Below are 12,623 nucleotides of genomic sequence, written 5' to 3'. Positions count from 1 at the left end.
GATCAGACTTTAAGAAAGGGAAATATTTTGGATTTTTACCCTTAGTCCTCAATTAATGGATCACTTGGATAGGAATTTGATCTAAAGAGCTTAATAGATTACATGTTTACCCCAAACTACTTGAGAATGTATTCTTTCTTTATGATATTGGTATCCTAACCTTGACCTTGTTGCATTAGGATCAGGTTATTTCTCATAGTGGGCAGAACTAGCTTAAGATCGGGGAGCCTCGCAGCCTAGGATTAGATCACTTAGAAGCAAGCCAATGCACATACACTTCCTGCTTATTAAAGTTGGCTCTGGTCCCTACCACACACTAGGATATGCTGCATCCATCATATTTGGATGGTAGGCTTTGTGTTGAGGTATAGGGTATATTTAGAGAAGTTAGTTATGGAGTTTAAAGATGCAAGTTCAAGATAAACCCTTAAAAGATGTGACATTCGAATGAAGTGCTGTTGAACTGCCTCTCATTTGGCTGAACGCTGGGTATACTAAGGACGATAGCTGCCAACTAGGATGACGGTTGAAAGGTATCTAGGGCACATGGGGTTGATGTGGTAATATGTGGCCCAGGTGTGGTGGGTGAGTGAGCTTTGTGAGTAGATACCTTAGTTGAAAGCCTGTAACCTGTATAATAAGTTAGGGTTTTGTACTTTCAGGTAACAGTGATGGTGTTTTGATATTGTTTTCTCTTTTGACTGGGCTGTACCATTAGTGAGTTATATTTAGGTCTCGCCTGTCAATGCGCATGCGCATTGAGCTTGCGAGACTATAGCGTCTTAAACAGACTTTACCTAACTTGGCGATTTGGTGCTGTGCCCGTGGCTTTTAGGTCAATGCGCGTGCACATCATCAAATCGCCGTCTGTTCCCTCAGCCGCACTCCTCCCACACCTTTGAAGTGAAGCTTAGCTTCACTTCAAAGGCATCCGCTCCCCCGCCCCCTGCTTCACACGTCTCACGGCCGCAAGGCCGTCTCGTATTTCTCCTCCCTCGCCTCCCAAGTGAATGCCATGCAACTGTGGGACACTCTGTTTTTGAGAATCCAGTGACTGCCTGGTTGCCATTAACTTCACTTGAGAGCACAAGCCCAGAAGAAGCACAAAACTTGTAGGATAATCGTGCTCTGACACTACAGGTTCTGTTGCTGGCTACCTTGACCAAAGCCTGGACCTGATGACATCAACTCGTGTTAGTTGCAGCGTGCAGCTGCATTAAACCGATTTGCATATTCTGTGGCCAGCACGCCTGTGTTCATTCACCTTTGTTTTAGGATTCAAGTTATACTTTCTTATTTCGCTGTGATCTTGTGTTTTTTTGGTAACTAAATAATGGTATTAATTACTACCAAACGCTCTCATTTTAGCAAATACCTTGCACATATTCAAACGTAAATCTCGCCATTTGCATGGAAATGTTTGCTCCAAAGACATAGCCCACTGCGTTATTTTGCAAGGACTGGAACTTGTTACCTCATTCACAACCTTCGGTATCAATCAGGCAAGTTAACTGTAAGCTGTGTCTGAGGTCTGTGGCACAAAGGCCCCTGCTGCTTCACACTACGGCCCGTGTCTCTCCCCCATCGCCGCTCTCCCCGCTCCGCCCCCTGCTGCGGCCGTTTCGCATTTCTCCTCCCCCCTCCCCACAGCAATGCCCTCCGTCTTGTTCGTCTTACTGTTTTTGTTTTTTTGGTAACTAAATAATGGTATTAATTACTACCAAACGCTCTCATTTTAGAAAATACCTCGCACATATTCAAACATAAATCTCGCCATTTGCATGGAGATGTTTGCTCCAAAGACATAGCCCACTGCGTTATTTTGCAAGGACTGGAACTTGTTACCTGCAATTACAACAAGAACTCCTGCTATAAACAAATTAACCCTCTGTGGTATCTTCTCTAAATTCAGTGATCGCTTCAGGTTATTCACAACCCTCGGTATCAATCAGGCAAGTTAACTGTAAGCTGTGTCTGAGGTCTGTGGCCAGAGGTCAGGCGCGCGCACACATTTTCTCTCCTATATTGCGCGCATTAACCTCCTGAGTTATCCTGTCTGGTGATTTATGAATTCCTACATACGATTAATTCATTCTGAGGCTGTTTCACATATTTTTTTATTCATGTTATAACCGTGCTGAGACTTTTAAGAAATTAGAAATTTTCAGGTAAACCGTATCCCATTTTAGATGCATCGCCAACCTTGCATTTCTAAAATTATTTGCCCTACAGCGGGCTGAGTCTTCTGTTCAGTTGTTGTTTCCTGTCATGTCCTCTTCAAATCGCTTTTGTTCTTGCCCAAGATTGATTGATTAAGCCAGGCACAGATTTTACCGATTTTGTAATTTTAACGCGTTCTTGCCCTCCATTTGGCAGCAGTTATCCAAGAATCACATTTTTACGAGCTGCTGATTATCTTCACTTTTATTGTAAATATTTTAATGCTACTGGATTTGTGTTGGTGTTGCGTCTCTCCCCTCTCTCTACACCCCTTTCTCTACACCCCTCTCTCTACACCCCTATTGCCATTATAAATTACAATAACTTTTTATTTAAGTATTAATTATAAAAAAATAAAGGCCATTGTTATTTGTAATATGAATACATACAAGTCACGTAAATAAAACATATTGCATTACAAATGCTATAGGTGTCACATTTGCAAAAGTTATAACTATTGGCATTGTAAATGACAAAGCTATCAATTTAGCTATTTTAAAAACCAACACATAAATAAAATGTGTCATTTACAAGACCAATAGCTCCAACTTTTCTAATGCGAGACCTATTGCATTTCCAATGCTTGTTTAATTGGTTAGTCTCGTCCCATAGTAGATCTCCCTGGAGTTGAGAAATGAGTAGTTGAGCGAAGCAAGTGACATGGCAGACTGTTTGCCAGTAGTCATGGATAGCAATAAAGCTATATATTTTTTCTTTCTTGACTTTTCAGGTGCTAAGTTTCTAGCCGCCTAATGTATATGTACACGTTTGCCTTTTTTTGGCAGTGGCATGTGGGAAAACTTAAGTAGATATCAACGTCTGCCATGTAGAGTTTCGATGTAAATGTTTTTTGAAAAGTATGCTGTGATTCTCTTTGATTAGAGTCGAATAAGAGTACCTGTGTTTTTTTAAATATATCTGTATGTGATTCCACAATATTCAAGGTTAAATTAAATGAGGATTGTGAGTATCGTGTATAAGGTTTGGAGACCACAAATACTTGATGAGGCATGCTCGATGCAGGAATTATAGTTTGTGACATCTAGTGAGCCTTTGTTTTTAAAGGATGTGGTAGTTTTGGGGCGCCAATAATGCATGAGATGGAACACAAATAGAATAATCTTGGGCAAAGGCTGGGTACTCAACATGTGGTTGTTCCTGGTGATAGTGTTCTTTTACCACATGATCTTGTTCTGTGGTGATAAATGTACTGGTTCAATCTAGTGGATTTTATTTACTTATTGGGTTTTAGTAAAGAAATTTGTTTTGATCAATTTCTAACCCAAGTATATAGTAAAAGAAAATATTTTATCCATCAGCGTAACATTTTTATACGAATAAGGACACTGAAGAGGTCTTGAAGGTGGTTTTGAGTTAAGGCCACAGAAATGTACATTGGCTTGTTGAATCCCCTGGCCAAGACACATTGATGGTAGACTGAAGAGGGGTCTTTTTTCTGTGTTTCTATGAAGACATCCAGCTTTTGAAGGAGTATTGTATGGAGTACTAGCTTACCCGCCGCGCGTTGCTGCGATCTCCGAAGAAAGGAAATTCAAGGAAACTAGTTATAACATTCAATTTACATTTTCATTTTTATTGAAACTTAGTCATTTTAATATGGAAAACATTTCAAAGTGTCATTTTAATTTATTTATTTATTCGAGTGCTTGTGGATACAAGATTTTTTGTTTTTCCGTCTGATGCGTACATTGTATTGTATTGTATTTTAAACTTATAGTGCGCGCAGCTACCCACATGGGGTCTCCCGACGCAAAACTGAGGGCAGTGGTCATGAGGTTAGAGGGATTATCACTGAGGGAAAAGCAGGGTTTTGAGTTTTTTTCGAAATTTGGTCAGGGAAGGCTCAAGTTTCAGAGGAGCCGGAAGAGCATTCCATTGCTTAGGGGCAAGGCAGGTGAAAGAACGTCCGCCAATTCTTGCCAATTTGAAGCGAGGGGTTAGAAAATTCCCTTGAGAAGAGGATCTAAGCAGACTGGAGGGAGTATAAGGTTGAACAATAGACTGGAGATAGGCAGGGGCAAGGCCCTGCTTGATCTTATGCATGAAGCAGAGGGCCTTTAATTTAATTCTGCTTTCAATGCGGAGCCAATGTAGGTCTTTGAGATTGAGGGCCCTGGGAGGGCCGATATTGTAAAAAAATGTATGCTAGAAACCTTCGCGGGAGTGTACTCAACAACTTCCCAAAGTTACCTGGCGATCGGATGAATGGTGTTTTAATTCTATTTATTTATTCGAGTGCTTGTGGATACACAATTTTTTGTTTTTCCGTCTTGTGCGTACATCAGTATTCGAAAGATTATGAGGGCCCTGGGGGCCGATATTTTAAAAACAATTATGCCAGAAACCTTCGCGGGAGTGTACTCCACAACTTCCCAAAGTTTCCTGGTGATCGGATGAATGGTGTAGTAATGCATAAAGGACAAACAGACAGACATACTTTAGTTTTTAAATATATATATATATATAGATGTGTGATTGAGGGCTTGGTATGAATGTGATACTTTTTGGGGTTTGTTTTGTTATAATGCATATAAATGTACTTTTGGATGAAGTAATATTGAATGTACATATCAATGAAGTTTGTCATGAATTTTCCATGAATAATCAAAGCTAATGAAATAGAAAGATTTTTCTAAAGAATTGGTAGGTTTGTAATAATTAAAGATTGATTCTTTGTAAATGAATAGGCTAGCGTGTTCTTGAGCCTATATTTTGATACCCCTCCCCCTGCGTGTTTGAGTCTTAAAGAAATATACGGTTTACCCTTCACGAAATAGTACAAGCACAGCAGTGGCAATTTCAAGTGCCACAGAGACTGCTCTTCAGCTGGCGAGTGAGAGTGAGAAGCAAAAGGCAGCCATCAAGAGGGGCGACAGCAGTTAACAAGTTACTTGCCAAGTAATGAGTACATGGAACCCTTGGCCAGTAACTTGAAACATATTAGGCCCTAAATACGCAGGTGACTATTCTTTTTAGGTTTCGCCTAGCAAGCGCAGTGTATGCGCTGATTCGCCTTGGTGAGACTATTGTCTGTTTGGTGAGCGAAGGGAGACAAACCATGTGCGCGCACGGACAGGCGATGTGCACGCGCATGGCATCTCCTCTCTGGTTTCTCCTCTGAAGGGGGACAGGAGATGGCACACGTACGGACAGGAGTTGTGCACTCCGTACGCATGCACATCTCCTGTCCCCGCGTGACCCAACGAGCGCATGGCGCGCTTTCACTTTCCCTCACGCATGTCTTAGAGCTACTGCTGCTTATTGCCCAGAAGTGAGCTTGTCGAGTGGCTCTGAATGCATATCATGGGCCAAGGCTGCTGTTCATGTGCCAGGGCTAGTGACAGCCTGGTATGCTGCTCAATGCCAGGACTTTTTCTCCATTGTTGTGACAAAATATGCCCATTTGCCCTGGCTGGGATATCTCTTGTCAAGTGTTGCTGCTTATTTACTAAACCCGAAGGGCTGTATATGTGACTGGTGGGGCAGCTTGTGTACTTCTTGTTGAAGCTAAATTGGTGGGAGTACTCCTGTACCAGGGCTGAAACTGTACTGTGCAGTGGTGTTGCTTGTGTGCTCTGCTGTGCTGCCAAATTGTCTGGTTTGGAGGTGCCCGCGTTTTATGCTTTGTTGTGGCCATGTGCCTTATGGGCTTGCTCATGTGCCAGAGATGAAGCGGAGCATGTCCTAGTGATTCTATTTGCTTGTTATGGTTGATCGTGTGTCCTTTGGACCTGCTCTTATGCCAACGTGAAGGTAATTGCTGGTTTGCTAGGTCCCTGCTGGCGCTGCCGATGTGGCCATGATTGTGTCTCACATGCCAGGGCGGAGCCTGCGCCTAACCCAAAGCACTGTTCGCTCATGTGCATACTGATATTGCTTAATTACCAGGGCCGTGGCAAGGGCTTCTTGTGGCAGAGGCCTGATAGTGCTGAGAGGCCCAGTCAGTTTGCTTATACAAATCCTAACACATTTGTTTTGCAAATATATATCCTTCATCATTACTGGTCACTTAATTGTCCACATTGGAAAACACTATCAGCATACTTGTTTTTTAAGTGTCTTTCCGGTAGGGGGGCCTGATGGACACATAAGTATGATAGACACGTAAGTATACTCTTGACAACAGCATAAATCACACAGAAACAGACCTGGCAGGGTTAAAATATGCCTGTCGCATAGAACATACCCACCAAGTCTTTATTTTGCTTTCAAAAAAGGGGAGACAAATTAAACGTTTACATTTTTCGACTTATAAGTAAGAGTTGCTTATGACTAGGAACAGTCTGCTGCACAGAATGTTCTTCCTTTCACGCGGATTTCAAAGCTACCGCAGGTTTTGAACATTTTGCAACCTTTGCAGCTTTTTTAAAATGTTGGTAAATATTATGCAGATTTTATACCTTTGTCTAAATATCAAGGCAGAGAAAATGCATGTGGAAACATTAAAAAAGAGGGGGGATTTTGCGACCAAGTGGGAAGAGTCATAGCGACGTCTTCGAACATGCACTAGCTACATTGCTGCCTTTGACTAGTGTACACGTTAATGTTTAAGGAACTCAGGTGAACTACTGCAGGGTAGGTTGGAAAGTTAACACATGTATAGTGAGTCTCTGCAGTGAAAGCGTCCTGTCACTCAGTGCCTCCTAACCTCCTGGACGCAGGAAGGATGGGTGCACTGCTGGGTGTATGAACAAGCAAAACGGACAGGACGAAAGGTTTGTGAAGGTACAAGTACCCGGGCGTCAAGACAGTGGAAGTCTGTCACCTTTTGTTTGGCGAAAGATGCTTGAGGGAGACTGCGAATTTGGAGTTAGGACTCACAAAAGCTAGCTAGAGATGATACCCTACATAATTCATTTTGTTTGCTTTCCTAACATGCAGAAATGTTGAAAATATAGCCAACAAGTTCAGTTTCATGCCCTGTTTAGGTCTCGCCTGCGTTGCAGCGCATTCACTGCTTCGCCTTGGCGAGAACTATTGTCGTCGTTTTTGTGTCCGGCTTCTCTAGAAGAGGGGTTGGTGTCCGCCCTGTCGCTATTAGGCCCGCCCATCCTGACTGCATATTTTGCGAGCCTTGCTCGGGCTTTTCATGAAGCATTCTCGGCGTTTGATATCTGCATTTTTTGCTTCCTCAACACTACTTATTGAAACAATTCCTTCAGTTGTCCTACATTTCAGGGGCACGTTGGCTGCTTTAGTACATTTCAGTGCAAATTCGGGTAATTTTTTAAATATTTGCAATTTGCTGCGGGATGTCTCGAGAATTAAACACTCGCTACTGAGGTACCTGGTGAACTGCAGTCAGAAGTTTAAATCACGACTCACTTTTCTGAAGTTTGTAAACTGAGTGCCATCGCAATGGGCAGTACCAGCCCCTTGGTATACTGGCCCAAGAGCATCAAAGCGCTTTAGCTGAGCACCAGTTACATTACACAAAGTTATGTCACAGGGAGATGACGTGATTTGCCCGGGATCAATGGATGTTGAGCTGAAACCGGTACTCAAACCTGGTTCCCCAGTTCTAAAACCAGCAGGTCCGTCTCTTAGGCCACATCTGCTCAGTATTTACTTGAAACCCTAAATTAATTAAAATGTCATTGTAAGATGCTTGGCAAGCCTCAAAGGTCGGTTAACATCAGGGAGACTGTGCAGGCCTGCCAAGCCTCTCCGGGGCCCACAAACATCCTTCTTCTGGAGGACACGACATGGCCACACCCCATTCGGTAAATGCATTTCTCACACAAAGTACACACTGTCCTCGTTTGTGATCCTCTGCATTAGAAGCCACAGTTCATGTGACACTACTCATCCCGTTGGCTGCATGCCCTCAGACAAGAACCCGCCCCCAATCTAAACTCCCTGCTGCACGCTTCCAAGTACAGATTTTCAGTTTTCCGGGAATCCCAAAGCTTACTGGAGTGTCCATGGAAAACTAGGGAGAACTCCATGTATGTTTCTGCCAAGCCAGGTCCTCAAATCCAGACCGGTGAGCATCATGCACACGGAAGTGACCTTGCCTTGGTGCTAATGCACGTCAGGGTTTCTCTCAAATATTTCTGACCTATGCAAAAACCCTCCCCTTCATTGTTGTTTTATGTTTTCAATAGTGCAAACTTGACCCAAAGGTATTGGAGCGCTTTGCACGAGCACCAGTTACGTTACACAAGGACGCAATCATTTTGTTAGTATAGGAGGGTGGATACCTGACTATGGTTATCCCAGATTGTTTGCCTTGTGTTTAGCTGGTTTTCGACTTAGTTGGCCTTGGACCCTGCTAATCAGGGCCCCAGGCTATCTGCTCTCTTTAAAATGGACTCCATGTACCCTAGGTGCATAACTAATTTGGTATCAGGTCACCTTATCAGCCCCTGTACAGTGTACTATAGGTACCCAGGGCATAAGTGCATCCAAGGCCTACCAGGGGCTGCAGCATATCTTTTGCCACCCCTGGCTGGTCATCCAAACAGATAATCCTGACTGAAACTTTGATACAGAACTCTGGACCCTTCGACATCCCACTCAACGTGGAAGACTGAAGAATCTCCCTTGTGGTCAAGGAGTGACCCCCCTGTGCAAACAGGCACCATCCAGCGCCCAACGGTTTGCTTTGTTGCAGCTCCATCCGGAGTTCGAGCGACAGAGATTGACAAGAACCGGATTCCCAGACATCCAACAGCCCGATCCACAGCCAGAGCAAAGCTGAGACCCATGGAGGCGAATTGAGACGTGGGACCGGCCATCTTGAAAAGACTGCGAAGTGCTGACCGTGCAGCTCCCGAGGCACCCTCGAAGCTGTGCATTGGGGTTTGAGAAGCCCCAGCCCCGAGCAGCTCTTGCACCGAAGCTCACCCCTCCACACTCACGAGTGCTGTGTGGGGCCCTTTTGCATTTTCCTGCTCGACGTGTCTGTCCGGTCACTTGCCCATTGGCTTGTGGTCACTACGTAGACGAATCTTTGAAACTACTCTGCTAGTCTGGTTGCTCCAGACTGGCCCTCGCTCCCCTGAAAAGGAGCAACCTCTCTGACCTTGCTGGTCCGAGTAAGAAGCGATCTTCAAATCCTGCGTGGGTTGCATTTGCCAAGGCCTGTTAACTCCGATCCGGAAGCCGACACCGCCGACAGCGAGAGCCTTCGTGGGACAGCTCGTGATCCACTCCTGGTCATCCTCGATGCCCCAGAGTCCACGTGGCAGCGGAGACAAGCTTCTCGACAACCACCTGATTGCGCCCAACATCGCCTGGTTCCTTCCTGGTTCCATCCTGGTCACTGGCTAGTGACCCAGACTCTGTCCCCTCTGCTTTCAGGTACTCTACATCTTCAATCCACCCTTGGATCCAACCAGACTCTTCTCTCCTGGCCGCCTGCAGCATCTTCATCTCCAGGCTCCATAGATCTACACGACGAAATCCGACACACTTTGGCACCTATGCACCCGCTTCCTGTGGGTCAGGTAACGATAGAACACCGGTGCTCCTGTAGTGGTTTACACCTCTAGTGTCCTAGTTTTAAATGGCTAAGTTCTAGTCCAGTCAGAAGACTTCCAAAGCAGTAACTTTGTAACTTTTACGCACCATTGACTTTGCATTGGTGCATTTGTGTGCTTTTAGCGCTGCACCCGAATCCCATGGGCTACTCCCATCCTAACTACTGTTCGTCCAGTGTAGTCCCAGCGATACCCAAGGCCCTAGGCCTTACCACTGTTCGTAAAGCGGTTCTTATACCACTTATTTAATATATGGTTTGAGTGGCCATCGGGCCTATCCATAATTGTGCAACTTTTGTATGTTTAACTGTGGTTTTGTTTAAACCCTTGTGCCTCTGCACTCATAAAGAGTACAGAGGATTATTCTAGTAATAAATAAATATATTTTTATAACATATAACTTGTGTGGTTTCCTTTCATTTGATATTACAGGATTACATATGGTAAAACAGCTGGCTTCACATGCCCTCTTAAGGTAAGCCTAAGACTGCTTAGGTCTATGCTACCCCTAGGATAGCTAGTCTATAAGGTTGACTTACAACCACCACCCTAAGTGTTTGGACTGATAAAAGGTGCTCACTGGAATAGTGAACATCATACATCAGGCCAACTTCTCACAGTTAGTCACGGGGAGATTAAGTGATTTGCCCAGAATCACAGGATGTTGAGCGTCAATGCTGAGACTCTAACCTGGTTATCCAGTTCCAAAGTGAGCTGCTCTGGCTGTTACGCCAGCTTCCTTTTTGTGAGGTGTTTCTTACCTATTCAGACCCTGGATAGGGATTGACTCCTGCTTCAGGCGGACGAACTCTTCATAACCAGGTTTCAAAATCAGCACCTCTGGCCGTTACACCACAAACCAGCCCCCATCCCCTTTACCTCCCCTCTTTCATATTGGTTACCTCTTCTCCCTTACCTTGCTATTGTCTCTGCTTCTCTCCCCCACATGCTTTCTCTTTTATTTGCCCCTCTACCTTTTTCCTCTTTTCAATCTCCTCTCCGTCACCCTCAACATATTTAATATCTTTTTCACACCTTTCTCTGCCCCATTTTATCTGTCTTTTCTCTCTTTCACCATCTTTTTTCCCTCTCTCTCAGCTGGCCGACCCTTGCTTTCCCCTTCTCTCACTGTTCACTCACTGTTCCAACACCTCCTTTCTCACCATTTCTCACTCCGTTTCACTCTAGAAGTGCAACAGCCTGTGAATTCTAATTCTACGTCCACTAGCACAGAGCTGCTTCTGGCACTATCATTCAAGGTCAGCTGTCGCATTCTGCTTGGGAAGTGTAGGTTTTCTAGTTTTTTCATTGTTAAATACGTCCAGCTATATGTGAATGTTTGCTCAATACTCCAATGTGTAATACTACTACAGAACATAAACCTATTTTGGCTTGTACTCCTATCGGTGGTCTATTTTGTAATCGTGAAGCCTCAGAATGGAATGGAAAAATCATCTTTTGTCCTGAATTTTGACCCTTTAGCCTGAATTTTTATTATCAATGTCCAGAATTTGCCTACTTGCCAGGTGGTCACCCTAGTCCCTAGGGGATAGGACTCTGGGCTAGTTTGCTTAGCCCACGGCTCCCAAGGACAGCCAACATAATGTATAAATAATAGGCCATGGAGAACAAATGGGCGTGCATGAGAGGTCATCGGTGAAGGGTCACAAAACAGGGGCAGTCCCGTTAAAAGTCTTTAGAAGTTACTTGCTTTACTCCGCTGTAAAACTGTACTTATCCTGCAGAGGGAGCTCCCACTACAGGCCAGAAAGCCCCTGATTCAGTGTCTGCACCCACCCCATAAACAAAACAGAATGTGTAGTTGTAAAGCGTATGTTTACCTAGAAGGATATCTTGGCGCTGAATAACAAATGTTTATTTACGGCCAACTCAATGATACTCATTTTATCGACCTCGGTAGAATGAAAGGCTGAGCAACCCCATCGGGATTTTAACCTGTGACCATGAGGGCAAGCACCGTCCCCTAACGTTGGGCCCATTAGTACCCTAAGCCCCCTTCCTGGCAAAACAAGCATTTGTAATGCAATAGGTCTCACATTATCGTAACTTTGACCTATTGGTATTGTAAATGACAATGCCTTTTATTATTGCAGGTTTTTTAAACACCTAAATAAAAGGCATTGTCATTTACAATGCAAAAAGCCAAAATCTCGCAAACGCAAGACCTATTGCATTGCAAATGCTTGTTTTTTCAGAGTCTTGTCTGTTGTGGACATCACACACAACTTAAAAGCTGGTCTTTTGCCGATTGTAGACTGGCTGACTGGGTCACTTATTTAATTGATTCTCCTGAAGATTGTGTTCCTGTTCTTCTTGGTAACCCTGGGTTTTCTACAGCAGATAGGATGATTTAGTCTTCATTTCTTTCATATTTTGCATGTTATCCAAATGTGGGTTTCTCTTAACCCTGCCTTGCACATGAGATTCCATATAAAGAATGTATAACTACTTATCTTTAAACTTGTTTTTTTCTTCTTTGCAATGAATTTGAGACCAGTAGTCTAGGCACTAATTATTTCTCACATGGACACTGATATACCATACCGCTTCTCCATTGAAAGCTGTTTCAATCTGCTGATAATTATCTTAATAGCATAAACAGAGGTAATTTGCGGTATATATGATTGAAATGTAACTTCCTGTATTGCGATCCTTGAGTTATCATTAAACTTATTTTTTTCCAGTCTCCCACAAAAGCAGTGTATAATGCAAGACATTGGAATCATCCAGAATCTGAAGCGCTTCCAGCTCCTCCATTCTTCCTTGTTCAAAATGCTGCAGTAAGTAGTCAGTGCCCTAGTTATAAGTGATTAAAATGGGTGTTTGTGTGGGTGATTTGTGAATCTCCTTTTAAAGGGGAATGTTTTGCATTATAAG

At 43.7% G+C, this 12,623-nt stretch overlaps 1 protein-coding gene across 2 annotated transcripts in view; it reads left to right on the top strand.

The window, feature by feature from the left end:
* The window catches only part of WAPL (WAPL cohesin release factor), a 1,132,828-nt gene that overhangs the window by 355,583 nt on the left and 764,622 nt on the right, over positions 1 to 12,623 (top strand). For both annotated transcript variants that reach the window (XM_078643290.1, XM_078643291.1), the window contains exon 5: positions 12,431 to 12,526. In XM_078643290.1, the coding sequence (XP_078499416.1) occupies positions 12,431 to 12,526 (96 nt within the window). The remainder of the gene's footprint in view (positions 1 to 12,430; positions 12,527 to 12,623) is intronic.

Source organism: Lissotriton helveticus, chromosome 5_1 (assembly GCF_964261635.1).
Source record: "Lissotriton helveticus chromosome 5_1, aLisHel1.1, whole genome shotgun sequence".
Taxonomy (NCBI): domain Eukaryota; kingdom Metazoa; phylum Chordata; class Amphibia; order Caudata; family Salamandridae; genus Lissotriton; species Lissotriton helveticus.
The sequence above is the reverse complement of the archived record's forward strand: the minus strand, read 5'-3'. Positions and strand labels throughout refer to the sequence as shown.